The 21,073-nt window shown below is 47.3% G+C and overlaps 1 protein-coding gene across 2 annotated transcripts; it reads right to left on the reverse strand.

Annotated features, from left to right (window-relative positions):
* Positions 1–1,518: 1,518 nt before the first annotated feature.
* Positions 1,519–20,304, reverse strand: eno3 (enolase 3, (beta, muscle)). 2 transcript variants are annotated; one of them, XM_079580005.1, is made up of 14 exons: positions 20,173–20,304; positions 16,275–16,364; positions 10,745–10,840; positions 10,628–10,686; positions 8,017–8,086; positions 7,283–7,416; positions 7,043–7,159; positions 5,184–5,289; positions 4,907–5,104; positions 3,781–3,857; positions 3,299–3,423; positions 2,007–2,115; positions 1,826–1,884; positions 1,519–1,701 (listed from the first exon to the last, which is right to left on the reverse strand). In XM_079580005.1, exons 2-14 carry the CDS (start codon positions 16,357–16,359, stop codon positions 1,635–1,637), a joined length of 1,302 nt encoding a protein of 433 aa, XP_079436131.1. In that variant the 5' UTR covers positions 16,360–16,364; positions 20,173–20,304; the 3' UTR covers positions 1,519–1,634. The 2 variants fall into 2 exon arrangements, with proteins under 2 accessions (XP_079436131.1, XP_079436132.1); XM_079580006.1 differs by lacking the exon at positions 20,173–20,304 and adding an exon at positions 17,202–17,223.
* Between the last annotated feature and the right edge of the window lie 769 nt (positions 20,305–21,073).

Consider the following 21,073-nt stretch of genomic DNA (forward strand, 5'->3'; position numbering starts at 1 on the left):
GAAAGGACCTGTTTTATTGTGAAAGGACCTGTTTTATTATGAAAGGACCTGTTTTATTGTGAAAGGACCTGTTTTATTGTGAAAGGACCTGTTTTATTGTGAAAAGACCGTTTTATTGTGAAAGGACGTGTTTTATTGTGAAAGGACAGTTTTATTGTGAAAGGACCTGTTTTATTGTGAAAAGACCGTTTTATTGTGAAAGGACCTGTTTTATTGTGAAAGGAGCGTTTTATTGTGAAAGGACCTGTTTTATTGTGAAAGGACCGTTTTATTGTGAAAGGACTGTTTTATTGTGAAAGGACTGTTTTATTGTGAAAGGACCCGTTTTATTGTGAAAGGACCGTTTTATTGTGAAAGGACCGTTTTATTGTGAAAGGACCAGTTTTATTGTGAAAGGACCAGTTTTATTGTGAAAGGACCGTTTTATTGTGAAAGGACCTGTTTTATTATGAAAGGACCTGTTTTATTGTGAAAGGACCGTTTTATTGTGAAAGGACCTGTTTTATTATGAAAGGACTGTTTTATTGTGAAAGGACCTGTTTTATTGTGAAAGGACTTGTTTTATTATGAAAGGACCTGTTTTATTATGAAAGGACCTGTTTTATTGTGAAAGGACCGGTTTTATTGTGAAAGGACCTGTTTTATTGTGAAAGGACCGTTTTATTGTGAAAGGACCCGTTTTATTGTGAAAGGACCGTTTTATTTTGAAAGGACCCGTTTTATTGTGAAAGGACTTGTTTTATTATGAAAGGACCGTTTTATTATGAAAGGACCGTTTTATTGTGAAAGGACCGTTTTATTGTGAAAGGACCTGTTTTATTGTGAAAGGACCGTTTTATTGTGAAAGGACCGTTTTATTGTGAAAGGACCGTTTTATTGTGAAAGGACCTGTTTTATTGTGAAAGGACCCGTTTTATTGTGAAAGGACCGTTTTATTGTGAAAGGACCTGTTTTATTGTGAAAGGACCGTTTTATTGTGAAAGGACCTGTTTTATTGTGAAAGGACCTGTTTTATTGTGAAAGGACTTGTTTTATTGTGAAAGGACCGTTTTATTGTGAAAGGACTTGTTTTATTGTAAAAGGACCGTTTTATTATGAAAGGACCCGTTTTATTGTGAAAGGACTTGTTTTATTGTGAAAGGACCGTTTTATTGTGAAAGGACCCGTTTTATTATGAAAGGACTTGTTTTATTGTGAAAGGACCTGTTTTATTGTGAAAGGGCCGTTTTATTGTGAAAGGACCTGTTTTATTGTGAAAGGACCGTTTTATTGTGAAAGGACCTGTTTTATTATGAAAGGACCTGTTTTATTGTGAAAGGACCTGTTTTATTGTGAAAGGACCTGTTTTATTGTGAAAGGACCCGTTTTATTGTGAAAGGACCGTTTTATTGTGAAAGGACCTGTTTTATTGTGAAAGGACCGTTTTATTGTGAAAGGACCTGTTTTATTGTGAAAGGACTGTTTTATTGTGAAAGGACCTGTTTTATTGTGAAAGGACGACTCTGACGTCAGTTCTCGTCACTCGTTTATTGTTTCATAGAAAACTTCGTTAATGGAATCACTGTGACCCCTGACCCCGCGGGGGGCGGGGCCGGTGGTTGGTGGTCGGGCGGTTGCCGTGGCGACAGTCGTGCTCAGACTTTGGGGTGACGGAAATCTTTCCCGGCAAATTTGGCCTTTTCCCCGAGTTCCTCCTCGATCCTGAAACAAGATATACGTTTAAACCGACCCTAGTGTACATGTTTAGAGCAGGTGAGGCCCTAGTGTACATGTTTTGTACATGTTTAGAGCAGGTGAGGCCCTAGTGTACATGTTGTAGACTGACCTCATGAGCTGGTTGTACTTGGCCAGTCTCTCTGACCTGCAGGGGGCGCCGGTCTTAATCTGAAACAGGAGGAAACAGCAGGTCAGTCACACGGGTCATGCGTGTGGATATGAACACGGGTCACGCGTGTGGATATGAACACGGGTCATGCGTGTGGATATGAACACGCGTGTGGACGTACCTGTCCGGTGCACAGTCCCACCACCAGGTCTGAGATGAAAGTGTCCTCGGTTTCTCCAGAGCGATGACTCACCATCACGCCCCACCCACTGCTCTGAGCCAGCTTACACCTGCAGCCAATCAGAGAGCAGAGGGGAGGGGCCAGTCAGAGAGGGGAGGGGCCAGTCAGAGAGGGGAGGGGCCAGACAGAGAGCAGAGGGGAGGGGCCAGTCAGAGAGGGGAGGGGCCAGACAGAGAGCAGAGAGAGGAGGGCCAATCAGAGAGCAGAGGGGAGGGGCCAGTCAGAGAGGGGAGGGGCCAGACAGAGAGCAGAGGGGCCAGTCAGAGAGGGGAGAGGGGAGGAGCCAGTCAGAGAGGGGAGGGCCAGTCAGAGAGGGGAGGAGCCAGTCAGAGAGGGGAGGGGCCAGTCAGAGAGGGGAGAGGGGAGGAGCCAGTCAGAGAGGGGAGGGGCCAGTCAGAGAGCAGAGAGGGGAGGGGCCAGACAGAGAGAGCAGAGAGGAGGGGCCAGTCAGAGAGAGCAGAGAGGAGGGGCCAGACAGAGAGAGCAGAGAGGGGAGGGGCCAGACAGAGAGAGCAGAGAGGAGGGGCCAGACAGAGAGAGCAGAGGGGAGGGGCCAGTCAGAGAGAGCAGAGGGGAGGGGCCAGACAGAGAGAGCAGAGAGGAGGGGCCAGACAGAGAGAGCAGAGAGGAGGGGCCAGACAGAGAGAGCAGAGGGGAGGGGCCAGACAGAGAGAGCAGAGGGGAGGGGCCAGACAGAGAGAGCAGAGAGGAGGGGCCAGACAGAGAGAGCAGAGGGGAGGGGCCAGTCAGAGAGGGCAGAGGGGAGGGGCCAGTCAGAGAGAGCAGAGGGGAGGGGCCAGTCAGAGAGGGCAGAGGGGAGGGGCCAGACAGAGAGGGCAGAGGGGAGGGGCCAGTCAGAGAGAGCAGAGAGGAGGGGCCAGTCACAGAGAGCAGAGGGGAGGGGCCAGTCACAGAGAGCAGAGGGGAGGGGCCAGTCACAGAGAGCAGAGGGGAGGGGCCAGTCACAGAGAGCAGAGGGGAGGGGCCAGTCACAGAGAGCAGAGGGGAGGGGCCAGTCACAGAGAGCAGAGGGGAGGGGCCAGTCAGAGAGAGCAGAGGGGAGGGGCCAGTCAGAGAGAGCAGAGAGGAGGGGCCAGTCAGAGAGAGCAGAGGGGAGGGGCCAGTCACAGAGGGGAGGGGCCAGTCACAGAGAGGAGGGGCCAGTCACAGAGAGGAGGGGCCAGTCACAGAGCAGGTGTTGGCCCCGCCCCGCCCCGCCCCAGACGACTTACGCCTTGATGGACTCGGTGACGGAGCCGATCTGGTTGACCTTGAGCAGCAGACAGTTACAGGCCTTCTTCTCCACCGCCGTCTGGATCCTCTTCGGGTTCGTGACGGTCAGATCATCTCCCACGATCTGCAGGTCACAGAGGGGTCAGAGGTCAGAGGTCACACACTGTCTCACCTCTGAACCTTACACACAGATCAGCTTTACTCAAATCTAAAAGTGACGTCGTGCTGGTCTTAGCTTTCAAATGAGGCATCACTCTGGCCTGTGGGGTTTTAGATTTGGGTAAAGCTGGAGAAAATGCACTCTGTTAAAGGCGTGGGGTCAAAGGTTAAGCTTTATAAAAACTGCAGCCTCCTGGAGTAAAAACCTGGATGTACTGCAGTAGTATGTGGTAGTACTTGTAGTATTCGTAAGTACCTGGATGTCTGTGGTGTACTGCAGTAGTACTTGTACTGCAGTAGTACTTGCAGTATTCGTAAGTACCTGGATGTCTGTGGCGGCGGTGAACTTGCTCCAGTTCTCCCAGTCGTCCTGGTCAAACGGATCCTCGATGGACTGCACTGAGGTCAGAGGTCAGAGGTCACACAGGGGTCACACAGGGGTCACACAGGGGTCACACAGAGGTCACACAGGGGTCACACAGGGGTCACACAGGGGTCACACAGGGGTCACAAATACAGAATCTAAAGTCTGATGCATCGATGGGGATAATGATGTTTTTGAAGATGTTCTAAAGCCACAGAAACTGAAGTATCCCTCAGTCAAACACGAGACACCACTCTGGTGCAGGCCTCGGTGTAGGGTCGGGTTTAGGGTCAGGGGTCAGAGGTCAGAGGTCAGGGGTCAGAGGTCAGCACCTGGGTAGCCCTTGATGAAGCTCTTGTACAGGTCTCCCAGCTGGTCTCCGCTGATGTGGGTCAGGGTTAGGGTCTGGTTTAGGGTCTGGTTTAGGGTCAGGGGTCAGAGGTCAGAGGTCAGAGGTCAGAGGTCAGTACCTGGGTAGCCCTTGATGAAGCTCTTGTACAGGTCTCCCAGCTGGTCTCCGCTGATGTGGGTCTGGGTTAGGGTCTGGTTTAGGGCCTGGTTTAGGGTCTGGTTTAGGGTCAGAGGTCAGGGGTCAGAGGTCAGGGGTCAGCACCTGGGTAGCCCTTGATGAAGCTCTTGTACAGGTGTCCCAGCTGGTCTCCGCTGATGTGGGTCTGGTTTAGGGTCTGGTTTAGGGTCTGGTTTAGGGTCAGAGGTCAGAGGTCAGTACCTGGGTAGCCCTTGATGAAGCTCTTGTACAGGTCTCCCAGCTGGTCTCCGCTGATGTGGGTCTGGGTTAGGGTTTATGGTCAGGTTTATGGTCTGGTTTAGGGTCAGGTTTAGGGTGTAGGGTCTGGTGTAGGGTTTAGGGTCTGGTTTAGGGTCAGGGGTCAGGGGTCAGGGGTCAGAGGTCAGAGGTCAGAGGTCAGCACCTGGGTAGCCCTTGATGAAGCTCTTGTACAGGTCTCCCAGCTGGTCTCCGCTGATGTGGGTCTGGTTTAGGGTTTATGGTCAGGTTTATGGTCTGGTTTAGGGTCAGGGGTCAGAGGTCAGAGGTCAGAGGTCAGGGGTCAGGGGTCAGCACCTGGGTAGCCCTTGATGAAGCTCTTGTACAGGTCTCCCAGCTGGTCTCCGCTGATGTGGCGAGCCGGGTCGTCCGGAGACTTGAAGTCCAGGTCGTACTTCCCGCTGCGATAGAACTCGGAGGCGGCGACGTCCATCCCGATGATGATCTTGTCGGGGTAACCGGCCTTTTCGATGGCGCTTTTCAGCAGCTCCAGAGCTGGACACCAGGGGGAGACACCGGTCAGCACATACAGCACCTGTAATACACCTGTGCGGCCACGCGGGGGCGCCCTCACCCTCGTTGTTCTCCAGGATGTTGGGAGCGAAGCCGCCCTCGTCGCCCACGTTCGTGGCGTCTTTTCCGTATTTGGCTTTGATCACGTTCTTCAGGTTATGGTAAACCTGCGGCACAGGGAGAGTTAGACCAGGGGGGGGGCGAGGGGGGGGCGAGGGGGGGGGGGCGAGGGGGGGGGACGAGGTGCATTTATTTATAATAAATCTAAAATGGGAAAATAATCTTCAAAACAACAGAAAGAGACAAAACACCAACAGGAAATGGTGGGGGAAAAAATACCAAGATAATCTAATTTCTTCTTTTATTTTTATGGACCTTTATTTAATGTGAGACACTTTAGGTGAAAGTATTGATGTTTCCCGCAGTGGTGGAAGTGGAGATTTGTATCTGTTTTCCTCCCTTTACATCTTAGTTTTCACGTCAGATATAAAAATGATGATGTTTATTTGATGATGTTTTGTCTGCGAGGTGGGGGCGACCCGGAAGTAGCTGCTGCGCCGTCATTTTTTGTCACATTTTTGTCCATTTTTTTGTCCCTTTTTGTGTTTTTTTTGTCTTTTTTTGTCTTTTTTAGTCTTTTTTGTCATTTTTTTTATTTTATTATTGTCCAATTTTTGTCCATTTTTTTTCTTTTTTTTGTCTTTTTTTTATTTTATTTGTGTCCAATTTTTGTCCATTTTTTGTCACATTTTTTGTCTTTTTTTGTGATTTTTTTGTGATTTTTTTGTGGTGTTTTTTTCACATTTTTGTCAATTTTTTGTCTTTTTTTTGTCTTTTTTTGTCATATTTTTGTCATTTTTTGTGGGCGTAGAAAGGCCGTCTTTCCCGCGGGTTTTCATTCATAAATATTGACAGATTTGACATCCACGTGTCCTGCTAAGGGGCCCCGTGATGACGCTTTCACCCAAATATGGTGTTTTTCCTCCGACGAGACGCTGGAGCGGAAAAGTGGAAGAACGGGCCGAGCATGCGCACTCGCTACAAAACTTCAGGGCTGGTTTTCTCTGAATGAGAGAAGCCGCACTCGGGCAGAGCCTGAGCCCTTATAGAAGCTCCCACAGACTCCACACTTTACAGGCTGAGACACAACAACATTCTGAAGGTTTTTTCAGAGGGATTTTTTAATGTCTAATTCCTAGCCTGATTTATTCAGCTTTGAAACCAAAAAAACAGGCGGAATTTGAGTTTTGACAGATTTTTTCACTGATGATTAGTTTATTGAAAAACTAAACAAAATATCCAAAATCCCTCTGAAAAAATCTTAGTTACTAATATGTCAATAAAATAAAACCATAACATTTAATCTGGATCAATTCATTATTTTGATTTCATTGCCCAAAATATAGGCAGTTTTGGCCATTTTAATGCTCAAAATGCCTTATTTTTATGTGAAAACATAAAATGACAGAAAAAATGCAACACATTTGTCTCATATTTATATCTGTGATGTTCAGCAGAAGTTTCAAATTGACGTCTCCACATTTATTTATTTTCCCTGTTCACCTGCAGCGTCTCGCCTTAACCAGGATAGTCCCACTGAGATTAAGAATCTCTTTTTCAGGGGAATCTATTGTACATGTTTTTAGTGGTAGAGGAAACCTACGCAGACACGGGGAGAACATGCAAACTCCACACAGAAAGGCCCCGTCCCGGTGGGAATCGAACCCGGGACCTTCGAGCTGTGAGGCGTGAGCGCTAACCGCTGCGCCACCGAGCCGCCCATTATGTAAATATTAATTAATAAAAAGAAAAAGGAATAAAAAAATAAATGAATCAGTGATGAAAAGTGTCAGAATGAGAAGAGAAAGTGTAAATGTTTCAGGGGAAATAAAGAGTGAAACATTAGGAAAGCAGCAGCACCTCGGCTCCGATCCGCATGGCCTCGTGGAAGTTGGCGGCCCCTACAGGCAGGATCATGAACTCCTGCATGGCCAGCTTGTTTCCAGCGTGACTTCCTCCGTTGATCACGTTAAACGCCTGAAACACAAACACACGGGTCAGAGCCGGGACACGAGGCGGAGGTCCTCTCTGGAGGTACCACAGGCGGAGGTCCTCTCTGGAGGTACCACAGGTCCCACAGGCGGGTCCTCAGGTACTCACAGGCACGGGCAGGATCACGTCCTTGTTTCCTGCCAGGTCAGCGATGTGTCTGTACAGAGGGACGCCCTTCTCAGCCGCGCCCGCCTTGCAGACGGCCAAGGACACGCCCAGGATGGCGTTAGCGCCGAACTGAGCTGCAAACACACAAGAGCACATGTTAGACACACACACACACATAAACACACACACAAGAGCACATAAACACACATGTTAGACACACACAAACACACAAGAGCACATGTTAGACACACACACACACATAAACACACACACAAGAGCACATAAACACACATGTTAGACACACACAAACACACAAGAGCACATGTTAGACACACACACACACACACACACACACAAGAGCACATAAACACACATGTTAGACACACACAAACACACGAGAGCACATGTTAGACACACACACATATAAACACACACAAGAACACACGCACACAAACCCCGTAGCCCCAGCTCAGCAGGTTAAGAGTCTGACAGATGTTTGGATTTGGTTTGTGAATCTGAAATCTGGACCCGGAGAAACTAAACCAGCTCCGGAATATCAACTGTAAAGTACTAACACTGAAGTACTAATACTGAAGTACCCATTATACTGAAGTATCCATTATACTGAAGTATCCATACGTCCACACTAAAGTACTGATACTAAAGTACTGATACTAAAGTACTGATACTAAAGTACTGATACTAAAGTACTGATACTAAAGTAATAATCTTACACTTGTTCTCGGTTCCGTCGAGCTCCAACATGAACTGGTCGATCTTCTCCTGCTCCACCACACTGAGGTTCTGAAACACAGTTCACAGATACAGACACAGTACTCCAGGGTACTCCAGGGTACTCCAGGGTACTCCAGAGTACTCACAGGGACACCGCAGTACTCACAGGGACACCGCAGTACTACTCGTACCCCTCAGTACTGCAGTACTCGGACCCCTCAGTACTACTCGTACCCCTCAGTACTACTCGTACCCCTCAGTACTGCAGTACTCGGACCCCTCAGTACTCCTCGGACCCCTCAGTACTGCAGTACTCGTACCCCGCAGTACTACTCGTACCCCTCAGTACTGCAGTACTCGTACCCCGCAGTACTACTCGTACCCCGCAGTACTACTCGTACCCCTCAGTACTGCAGTACTCGTACCCCTCAGTACTACTCGTACCCCTCAGTACTACTCGTACCCCTCAGTACTACTCGTACCCCTCAGTACTACTCGTACCCCTCAGTACTACTCGTACCCCGCAGTACTACTCGTACCCCTCAGTACTACTCGTACCCCGCAGTACTACTCGTACCCCTCAGTACTGCAGTACTCGGACCCCTCAGTACTACTCGTACCCCTCAGTACTACTCGTACCCCTCAGTACTGCAGTACTCGGACCCCTCAGTACTACTCGTACCCCTCAGTACTACTCGTACCCCTCAGTACTGCAGTACTCGGACCCCTCAGTACTACTCGTACCCCTCAGTACTACTCGTACCCCTCAGTACTGCAGTACTCGGACCCCTCAGTACTCCTCGGACCCCTCAGTACTGCAGTACTCGTACCCCGCAGTACTACTCGTACCCCTCAGTACTGCAGTACTCGTACCCCGCAGTACTACTCGTACCCCGCAGTACTACTCGTACCCCGCAGTACTACTCGGACCCCTCAGTACTCCTCGGACCCCTCAGTACTGCAGTACTCGTACCCCGCAGTACTACTCGTACCCCTCAGTACTGCAGTACTCGTACCCCTCAGTACTACTCGTACCCCGCAGTACTACTCGTACCCCTCAGTACTGCAGTACTCGTACCCCTCAGTACTACTCGTACCCCTCAGTACTACTCGTACCCCTCAGTACTACTCGTACCCCGCAGTACTACTCGGACCCCTCAGTACTACTCGTACCCCTCAGTACTACTCGTACCCCTCAGTACTGCAGTACTACTCGTACCCCTCAGTACTACTCGTACCCCTCAGTACTACTCGTACCCCTCAGTACTACTCGTACCCCTCAGTACTGCAGTACTACTCGTACCCCTCAGTACTACTCGTACCCCTCAGTACTGCAGTACTCGTACCCCTCAGTACTGCAGTACTCGGACCCCGCAGTACTACTCGGACCCCTCAGTACTACTCGGACCCCTCAGTACTACTCGTACCCCTCAGTACTACTCGTACCCCTCAGTACTACTCGTACCCCGCAGTACTGCAGTACTACTCGTACCCCTCAGTACTACTCGTACCCCTCAGTACTGCAGTACTACTCGTACCCCTCAGTACTACTCGTACCCCTCAGTACTACTCGTACCCCTCAGTACTACTCGTACCCCTCAGTACTGCAGTACTACTCGTACCCCTCAGTACTACTCGTACCCCTCAGTACTGCAGTACTCGTACCCCTCAGTACTGCAGTACTCGGACCCCGCAGTACTACTCGGACCCCTCAGTACTACTCGGACCCCTCAGTACTACTCGTACCCCTCAGTACTACTCGTACCCCTCAGTACTACTCGTACCCCTCAGTACTGCAGTACTCGTACCCCTCAGTACTGCAGTACTCGGACCCCGCAGTACTACTCGGACCCCTCAGTACTACTCGGACCCCTCAGTACTACTCGGACCCCTCAGTACTACTCGTACCCCTCAGTACTACTCGTACCCCTCAGTACTACTCGTACCCCTCAGTACTGCAGTACTCGTACCCCTCAGTACTGCAGTACTCGGACCCCGCAGTACTACTCGGACCCCTCAGTACTACTCGGACCCCTCAGTACTACTCGGACCCCTCAGTACTACTCGTACCCCTCAGTACTACTCGTACCCCTCAGTACTACTCGTACCCCTCAGTACTCCTCGTACCCCTCAGTACTCCTCGTACCCCTCAGTACTCCTCGTACCCCTCAGTACTGCAGTACTCGTACCCCGCAGTACTGCAGTACTCGGACCCCTCAGTACTGCAGTACTCGGACCCCTCAGTACTGCAGTACTCGGACCCCTCAGTACCGCAGTACTCGTACCCCTCAGTACTGCAGTACTCGTACCCCTCAGTACTGCAGTACTCGTACCCCTCAGTACTGCAGTACTCGGACCCCTCAGTACCGCAGTACTCGAACCCCTCAGTACTGCAGTACTCGTACCCCTCAGTACTACTCGTACCCCTCAGTACTACTCGTACCCCTCAGTACTCCTCGTACCCCTCAGTACTCCTCGTACCCCTCAGTACTCCTCGTACCCCTCAGTACTGCAGTACTCGGACCCCTCAGTACTGCAGTACTCGGACCCCTCAGTACTGCAGTACTCGGACCCCTCAGTACTACTCGTACCCCGCAGTACTACTCGTACCTTGGCGATGAGTTTGGGAGCGATGTCCTTGTTGACGTGATCCACGGCCTTCACCGTCCCTGAAGCAGATGTTGGATTAGACGGTGATCCAGATGTTTCTGTGAAGGTCAGACTCACCTTTGCCCAGGTAGCGGCTCTTGTCTCCGTCTCTGAGCTCCAGAGCCTCGTGGACCCCAGTGGAGGCTCCGCTCGGCACCGCGGCTCTGAACAAGCCTGAGGAAGCAAAGGTGTGTGAGAGGAGGCTTCAGGTCAGAGGTCAGAGGTCAGAGGTCAGAGGTCAGAGGTCAGAGGCTTCAGGCCAGAGGTCAGAGGTCACGGGTCAGAGGTCAGAGAAGCCTGAGGAAGCAAAGGTGTGTGAGAGGAGGCTTCAGGTCAGAGGTCAGAGGTCAGAGGTCAGAGGCCAGAGGTCAGAGGCTTCAGGTCAGAGGTCAGGTCAGAGGTCAGACAAGCCTGAGGAAGCAACGGTGTGTGAGAGGAGGCTTCAGGTCAGAGGTCAGAGGTCAGAGGTCAGAGGTCAGAGGAGGCTTCAGGTCAGAGGTCAGAGGTCAGAGGCTTCAGGTCAGAGGTCAGGGGTCAGGTCAGAGGTCAGAGGAGGCTTCAGGTCAGAGGTCAGAGGTCAGAGGCTTCAGGTCAGAGGTCAGAGGCTTCAGGTCAGAGGTCAGAGGTCAGAGAGTCAGAGGTCAGACAAGCCTGAGGAAGCAAAGGTGTGTGAGAGGAGGCTTCAGGTCAGAGGTCAGAGGTCAGGGGTCAGAGGTCAGAGGTCAGAGGTCAGAGGTCAGGGGTCAGAGGTCAGAGGAGGCTTCAGGTCAGAGGTCAGAGGCTTCAGGTCAGAGGTCAGAGGTCAGAGGTCAGAGGAGGCTTCAGGTCAGAGGTCAGAGGTCAGAGGCTTCAGTTCAGAGGTCAGAGGTCAGAGGTCAGAGGTCAGAGGCTTCAGTTCAGAGGTCAGAGGTCAGAGGTCAGAGGCTTCAGGTCAGAGGTCAGAGGTCAGAGGTCATACAGTCACAGCCTCTTTATTACATCACAAACATCAGGCCCTTTGTCATGTTGGACTTTCATCCATGGGGTTTTAGATATTCAGACTTTTCTGATTGAAGTTCTCATATATTCCAGCGTTACCATGGAGATCGGCCATCTTTGCAGCTGCTAGCAGACACTTTCATTGACTAACATAAACACAGTATAAAAAGAGGACAAAATGGCGGCTGGTAAAACATCACTGTGGTGTCCAAGTGTTTTAATGTGAAATAACTCCAGTATTTTAACTTTTAAAACCTCCATGAGTTTATTATTGCTGTAATCCCATAATGCTTAGCGAGATGACATCACACTCCAGAACGCCATGTTCCACCATGTTCCACCATGTTCCACCATGTTCCACCATGTTCCACCATGTTCCACCATGTTCCACCATGTTCTACCATGTTCTACGTGATCCTGGTTCAGGACCTGATGCTCCACAGGTGGAGATACAGCAGGAACAGCTAGAGGTAGAAGTAAGTACTGCAGTACCTTTAGCCGCCCAGGTCATAGTAGTTATCAGTACTAGTTAAGAGTAGTTAGTAGTAGTTACCTTTAGCCGTCCACAGGTCATAGTAGTTATCAGTACTAGTTAAGAGTAGTTAGTAGTAGTTACCTTTAGCCGTCCACAGGTCATAGTAGTTATCAGTACTAGTGAAGAGTAGTTAGTAGTAGTTACCTTTAGCCGTCCACAGGTCATAGTAGTTATCAGTACTAGTGAAGAGTAGTTAGTAGTAGTTACCTTTAGCCGTCCACAGGTCATAGTAGTTATCAGTACTAGTGAAGAGTAGTTAGTAGTAGTTACCTTTAGCCGTCCACAGGTCATAGTAGTTATTAGTACTAGTTAAGAGTAGTTAGTAGTAGTTACCTTTAGCCGTCCACAGGTCATAGTAGTTATCAGTACTAGTTAAGAGTAGTTAGTAGTAGTTACCTTTAGCCGTCCACAGGTCATAGTAGTTAGTACTAGTGAAGAGTAGTTAGTAGTAGTTACCTTTAGCCGTCCACAGGTCATAGTAGTTATCAGTACTAGTGAAGAGTAGTTAGTAGTAGTTACCTTTGGCCGTCCACAGGTCATAGTAGTTATCAGTACTAGTGAAGAGTAGTTAGTAGTAGTTACCTTTGGCCGTCCACAGGTCATAGTAGTTATCAGTACTAGTGAAGAGTAGTTAGTAGTAGTTACCTTTAGTCGTCCACAGGTCATAGTAGTTATCAGTACTAGTGAAGAGTAGTTAGTAGTAGTTACCTTTAGCCGTCCACAGGTCATAGTAGTTAGTACTAGTGAAGAGTAGTTAGTAGTAGTTACCTTTGGCCGTCCACAGGTCATAGTAGTTAGTACTAGTGAAGAGTAGTTAGTAGTAGTTACCTTTAGTCGTCCACAGGTCATAGTAGTTATCAGTACTAGTGAAGAGTAGTTAGTAGTAGTTACCTTTAGCCGTCCACAGGTCATAGTAGTTAGTACTAGTGAAGAGTAGTTAGTAGTAGTTACCTTTAGTCGTCCACAGGTCATAGTAGTTATCAGTACTAGTGAAGAGTAGTTAGTAGTAGTTACCTTTAGTCGTCCACAGGTCATAGTAGTTAGTACTAGTGAAGAGTAGTTAGTAGTAGTTACCTTTGGCCGTCCACAGGTCATAGTAGTTATCAGTACTAGTGAAGAGTAGTTAGTAGTAGTTACCTTTGGCCGTCCACAGGTCATAGTAGTTATCAGTACTAGTGAAGAGTAGTTAGTAGTAGTTACCTTTAGCCGTCCACAGGTCATAGTAGTTATCAGTACTAGTTAAGAGTAGTTAGTAGTAGTTACCTTTAGCCGTCCACAGGTCATAGTAGTTATCAGTACTAGTTAAGAGTAGTTAGTAGTAGTTACCTTTAGTCGTCCACAGGTCATAGTAGTTATCAGTACTAGTGAAGAGTAGTTAGTAGTAGTTACCTTTAGTCGTCCACAGGTCATAGTAGTTATCAGTACTAGTGAAGAGTAGTTAGTAGTAGTTACCTTTGGCCGTCCACAGGTCATAGTAGTTAGTACTAGTGAAGAGTAGTTAGTAGTAGTTACCTTTGGCCGTCCACAGGTCATAGTAGTTAGTACTAGTGAAGAGTAGTTAGTAGTAGTTACCTTTAGCCGTCCACAGGTCATAGTAGTTAGTACTAGTGAAGAGTAGTTAGTAGTAGTTACCTTTAGCCGTCCGCAGGTCATAGTAGTTATCAGTACTAGTGAAGAGTAGTTAGTAGTAGTTACCTTTAGCCGTCCGCAGGTCATAGTAGTTATCAGTACTAGTGAAGAGTAGTTAGTAGTAGTTACCTTTAGTCGTCCACAGGTCATAGTAGTTAGTACTAGTGAAGAGTAGTTAGTAGTAGTTACCTTTGGCCGTCCGCAGGTCATAGTAGTTATCAGTACTAGTGAAGAGTAGTTAGTAGTAGTTACCTTTAGTCGTCCACAGGTCATAGTAGTTAGTACTAGTGAAGAGTAGTTAGTAGTAGTTACCTTTAGCCGTCCACAGGTCATAGTAGTTAGTACTAGTGAAGAGTAGTTAGTAGTAGTTACCTTTAGTCGTCCACAGGTCATAGTAGTTATCAGTACTAGTGAAGAGTAGTTAGTAGTAGTTACCTTTAGCCGTCCACAGGTCATAGTAGTTAGTACTAGTGAAGAGTAGTTAGTAGTAGTTACCTTTAGCCGTCCACAGGTCATAGTAGTTAGTACTAGTGAAGAGTAGTTAGTAGTAGTTACCTTTAGCCGTCCACAGGTCATAGTAGTTAGTACTAGTGAAGAGTAGTTAGTAGTAGTTACCTTTAGCCGTCCACAGGTCATAGTAGTCAGTACTAGTGAAGAGTAGTTAGTAGTAGTTACCTTTAGCCGTCCACAGGTCATAGTAGTTAGTACTAGTGAAGAGTAGTTAGTAGTAGTTACCTTTAGCCGTCCACAGGTCATAGTAGTTATCAGTACTAGTGAAGAGTAGTTAGTAGTAGTTACCTTTAGCCGTCCACAGGTCATAGTAGTTATCAGTACTAGTGAAGAGTAGTTAGTAGTAGTTACCTTTAGCCGTCCACAGGTCATAGTAGTTAGTACTAGTGAAGAGTAGTTAGTAGTAGTTACCTTTAGCCGTCCACAGGTCATAGTAGTTATCAGTACTAGTGAAGAGTAGTTAGTAGTAGTTACCTTTAGTCGTCCGCAGGTCATAGTAGTTATCAGTACTAGTGAAGAGTAGTTAGTAGTAGTTACCTTTGGCCGTCCGCAGGTCATAGTAGTTATCAGTACTAGTGAAGAGTAGTTAGTAGTAGTTACCTTTGGCCGTCCACAGGTCATAGTAGTTAGTACTAGTGAAGAGTAGTTAGTAGTAGTTACCTTTAGTCGTCCGCAGGTCATAGTAGTTATCAGTACTAGTGAAGAGTAGTTAGTAGTAGTTACCTTTAGCCGTCCACAGGTCATAGTAGTTAGTACTAGTGAAGAGTAGTTAGTAGTAGTTACCTTTGGCCGTCCACAGGTCATAGTAGTTAGTACTAGTGAAGAGTAGTTAGTAGTAGTTACCTTTAGCCGTCCACAGGTCATAGTAGTTATCAGTACTAGTGAAGAGTAGTTAGTAGTAGTTACCTTTGGCCGTCCGCAGGTCATAGTAGTTATTAGTACTAGTTAAGAGTAGTTAGTAGTAGTTACCTTTGGCCGTCCGCAGGTCATAGTAGTTATTAGTACTAGTTAAGAGTAGTTAGTAGTAGTTACCTTTGGCCGTCCACAGGTCATAGTAGTTATCAGTACTAGTGAAGAGTAGTTAGTAGTAGTTACCTTTAGCCGTCCACAGGTCATAGTAGTCAGTACTAGTGAAGAGTAGTTAGTAGTAGTTACCTTTGGCCGTCCACAGGTCATAGTAGTTATCAGTACTAGTGAAGAGTAGTTAGTAGTAGTTACCTTTAGTCGTCCACAGGTCATAGTAGTTAGTACTAGTGAAGAGTAGTTAGTAGTAGTTACCTTTGGCCGTCCGCAGGTCATAGTAGTTATCAGTACTAGTGAAGAGTAGTTAGTAGTAGTTACCTTTAGCCGTCCACAGGTCATAGTAGTTATTAGTACTAGTGAAGAGTAGTTAGTAGTAGTTACCTTTAGCCGTCCACAGGTCATAGTAGTTAGTACTAGTGAAGAGTAGTTAGTAGTAGTTACCTTTAGCCGTCCACAGGTCATAGTAGTTATTAGTACTAGTTAAGAGTAGTTAGTAGTAGTTACCTTTAGCCGTCCACAGGTCATAGTAGTTAGTACTAGTGAAGAGTAGTTAGTAGTAGTTACCTTTAGCCGTCCACAGGTCATAGTAGTTAGTACTAGTGAAGAGTAGTTAGTAGTAGTTACCTTTAGCCGTCCACAGGTCATAGTAGTTAGTACTAGTGAAGAGTAGTTAGTAGTAGTTACCTTTAGCCGTCCACAGGTCATAGTAGTTAGTACTAGTGAAGAGTAGTTAGTAGTAGTTACCTTTGGCCGTCCACAGGTCATAGTAGTTATTAGTACTAGTTAAGAGTAGTTAGTAGTAGTTACCTTTAGCCGTCCACAGGTCATAGTAGTTATTAGTACTAGGGAAGAGTAGTTAGTAGTAGTTACCTTTGGCCGTCCGCAGGTCATAGTAGTTATTAGTACTAGTTAAGAGTAGTTAGTAGTAGTTACCTTTGGCCGTCCACAGGTCGACCTCCACAGTGGGGTTTCCTCTGGAGTCCAGAATCTCTCGGGCGTGAATCTTAGTGATCGACATTCTGACTGAACACAGAGAGAAGAGAGTATTTACAGTACATGTATTTACAGTACATGTATTTACAGTACATGTATTTACAGTACATGTATTTACAGTACATGTATTTACAGTACATGTATTTAAAGTACATGTATCCACAGTACATGTATTTACAGTACATGTATCCACAGTACATGTATTTAAAGTACATGTATCCGCAGTACATGTATCCACAGTACATGTATTTACAGTACATGTATCCACAGTACATGTATCCACAGTACATGTATTTACAGTACATGTATCCGCAGTACATGTATTTACAGTACATGTATCCACAGTACTTGTAAACCCTCAGTAATAATAATCCCGGCAGGGGGAGGTCAGACCTGCAGTACATGTATCCACAGTACATGTATATAAAGTACATGTATATAAAGTACATGTATTTACAGTACATGTATCTAAAGTACATGTATCCACAGTACATGTATTTAAAGTACATGTATTCGCAGTACATGTATCCGCAGTACATGTATCCGCAGTACTTGTAAACCCTCAGTAATAATAATCCCGGCAGGGGGAGGTCAGACCTGCAGTACATGTATCCGCAGTACATGTATTTGCAGTACTTCTAAACCGTCAGTAATAATAATCCCGTGTCCGGCAGGGGGAGGTCAGACCTGCAGTACATGTATATAAAGTACATGTATCCGCAGTACATGTATATAAAGTACATGTATCCGCAGTACTTGTAAACCCTCAGTAATAATAATCCCGGCAGGGGGAGGTCAGACCTGCAGTACATGTATATAAAGTACATGTATTCGCAGTACTTGTAAACCCTCAGGGGGAGGTCAGACCTGCAGCTGCTGCTCTGCTCAGCGCCATCACAGTCCACACTGACCAATCAGAGCTCAGGACGGGCAGTAAACCCGCCCCCTGCACTGACACGTGAGAGTGACCAATAAGAAAGCTGATCCTCCCTCCCCCTCCCCCCCTCGGCCAATCACAGCCCAGGAGGAGCGGCCGCTGTGACCTTTGTTCTTTTGAACCAAACAGAGCTGCAGATTTACAACATCAGGATCATCTTTAAACATTTATAATAAAGATCTGAGCTTCTCCACAGATTCATGAAGACACAGATGTTTTCACTAAATCACTATTAAAACTATTATATTAATAACTGTTAATAAGGAGTTTATTCATAAACTAAAGCAGAGTTCAGACTTTAATAACTCCGCTCTGACCTGTGGCCTTTGAATGTCAGAGTTTAACCCACAGACTGACTCCACAAGAATGAAGGTCACGAGGGGAGAGGGGGGAGGGGGGGAGAGAGGGGGGAGAGGGGGGGGGAGACAGAGGAGATAAGAGAGGGGGAAGAGGAGAGGAAGAATGAGCTGAAGGTCACGAGGAAATCAACCCACGAGAGAGAGAGAAGAGGGGGGGATGGAGAGAAGGGTTAGAGAGGAGACGGGGGAGAGAGGAGGGAGACAGAGGGGGGGGGGGGGGGCAGGGGGGAGAGAGGAGAGGAGGGAGACGGGGGGAGCAGCTGCTCGTATCGGCCGGTCTCAGAGTGGACAGAGGAATGTTCACCGAGTTCAGGAGAAGGACATTTAAATGTTAGACAGTCAGAGCCGAGGAACTGAACTCATCTATACTCGAGTACAGGACCCGGATACTCGAGTACAGGACCCGGATACTCGAGTACAGGACCCGGATACTCGAGTACAGGACCCGGATACTCGAGTACAGGACCCGGATACTCGAGTACAGGACCCGGATACTCGAGTACAGGACCTGGTTCACACCTCTTGGACCTGACTCTGAGCTAAAGTGGATTCAGGACTTGTTCTGGGTTTGTTTCCATCCTTTTACACTGCGGCTGTTGGAGCTGCTCCCGCCCCTGTAGCGCCCCCTGCAGGTCCACAGAAGGACGGCCTCACGGTTCTGACCTGTTGGTCTCATCAGGAGCTTCTGAGCCGTCACCTATAGGACCTGTGGGAGACCCTACAGGGCATGATGCAGAGCCACCATCGTGAGGCCACGCCCCCTCCTGTCAGAAACGCACTGGTCGTCTGTGGGCTTTGTAAACCTACAAACTGTGCAGGGATTGCTCTGTAAAGTAAATCATGGATGTAGCTAATATGCACACTAGTGTCAGTGCCTGTCAGAAGCCATGATGTGTTCGCCGTGATTATTAACGTAAAGACACAGCTGCTCTGTTTCTCTCTCTCTCTGCAGCTCAGAGTTTAACAGCGCGTGGTTTTGCTTTGCTTTGTATGGAAACTTAAACCGTTTTAAAATGAGATGGCTCTCACATCGGAGCTAGATGAGCGTGCGGACTATTCTCACGAAGAACCGAGAGAGGAAAGAGAGAGGAAAGAGAAAGGCGGTGCAGGAGGTACGAGGTTAGAGCACACGGACCGGGCGGCGCCTGGAGCAGCTTCAAAAATGTAGCTACGATGCAAACTTCTAAATATTGTCCCGTTCACCCACTGTTTCTTAAAAATTACGTTAAAACTGAGCAAATGCAAATAATAAGCTCTGATTTACATTTGTATTAGTGCGATAACAGCCTTGGTATTGAGGAGCAGACGACGCTCTGAAGTCGTTCTCCTCTCAGACTTTACGCACGAGTTTTAACACATTTCTTTTGCAAAAGTCGTGTCCGTGACTCTGTTCAGATCATGTTTAGTTTAGATCCATTTATCTGCAATCTCACATTTTCCTAGCATACATATATGCAGCTTCTATATAGGCTATGTAAATGTCTTTAAAAAAAATGCTTATAATGAGCACTGTAAACATAGTCAACAGCCAATTAAGGGAACATCGCCCAAACCTACTGGAAACTCACACCTGCACATGTGTAAACTCACACCTGCACATCTGGAAGGATCCTCTCACTCTGCTCCACAGAGTCTCAGACTTTTCTTTGATTTTAAACTTAGATTCTAATTTCCTCCAGAGTGTGGCTTTAAAGGAGCTGCTCTCACTTTATTTAGATTCATTTATTAATAACTGGCTTTGACTCAAACTGTTGAGCAGCAGCAGAGTCACTTCCAGACCAGAGACTCCACAAACACAACAGAGCCTTCGACCTTTGACCTGTGACCTTTACATAACGTCACACTGGTTTAACAGCATCAGTAATGGAGAAAACGTGCTTTAAAAGGTGATTCTGTGGCTTAAATCTCCACAAACATCATGAAAGACCGTCCAGACCTGCCTTTGGTTTAGCTCTAGTATCAGGATTAAACACAGATTATTATGATGATTATTATGAGGACACAGACTGGCAGGTTCAACAGATAAAAGGTTTTAAAGACTCTTCACTCCTAACTGAACTCTGATACCGGCCTGTGCACGTGCTGCTCCTCCCCGTGCACTTTGACCCCTGTGTGTCTGCGTCCCTTTAACCTTCAAACAGGTCAGACAAGCTGGAAACTAATGTGAGGAAATCAAAGAAACCGAACTGCGCCACAGGGAAGAGGCGAGAGGCACGTGCGGGTTTAGCAGCTCCACTGTGGGGCAGGAGGGGGCACGCGCACACAGAGGGGGGCACGCGCACACAGGGGGGGGGGCACACAGGGGGGGGGGGGGGACACACACACTCCTGTAAACTCCCTGGTCTCGGCCTGAACACACTTTGAGTCTTTATTCCTGTGTGGAAAAGCGGCGCGTCTCGTTAGTTCCTGTTTGCGCCGCGGCTCAAACTCCGCTAAAGTACGGCAAAACCGGGACTAAACCGGGTCTACAGCGGGTCTACAGCGGGTCTACAGCGGGCCTGAGGGGGGGCCCGGTCCTACCTGAGGGGGGGCCCGGTCCTACCTGAGGGTCGTGTCCGGCAGAGACCTGCAGAGTCCGGGTTTGGTCCTGAAGCGGAGTCGGAGTGAAGCCGCGCGCGGACTCACGGTTATTTATAGACGGTCCCTAAAGATCAGAGGGCGGGGCTAAAGCAGGGCCCGTCAGCCAATGGCCTGCTCCGGACGGAAACGGAGAATACACATACTTACAGATACTTACAGATACTTTCAGATACTCACAGATACTCACAGATACTTTCAGATACTGCAGTATTCTTACAGATACTGACAGATACTGACAGATACTGACAGATACTGACAGATACTGACAGATACTGACAGATACTGACAGATACTGACAGATACTTACAGATACTTACAGATACTTACAGATACTTTCAGATACTTTCAGATACTTTCAGATACTTACAGATACTGACAGATACTGACAGATACTTACAGATACTTACAGATACTGACAGATACTGACAGATACTTACAGATACTTTCAGATACTTTCAGATACTTTCAGATACTTACAGATACTGCAGTATTCTTACAGATACTGACAGATACTGACAGATACTGACAGATACTGACAGATACTTACAGATACTTTCAGATACTTTCAGATACTTTCAGATACTTACAGATACTTTCAGATACTTACAGATACTGCAGTATTCTTACAGATACTGACAGATACTGACAGATACTGACAGATACTGACAGATACTTACAGATACTTTCAGATACTTACAGATACTTTCAGATACTTTCAGATACTTTCAGATACTTACAGATACTGCAGTATTCTTACAGATACTGACAGATACTCACAGATACTCACAGATACTTTCAGATACTTTCAGATACTTTCAGATACTTACAGATACTGCAGTATTCTTACAGATACTTTCAGATAC

This window comes from Gobius niger (genome assembly GCF_951799975.1).
Source record: "Gobius niger genome assembly, chromosome: 21".
Lineage (NCBI taxonomy): Eukaryota > Metazoa > Chordata > Actinopteri > Gobiiformes > Gobiidae > Gobius > Gobius niger.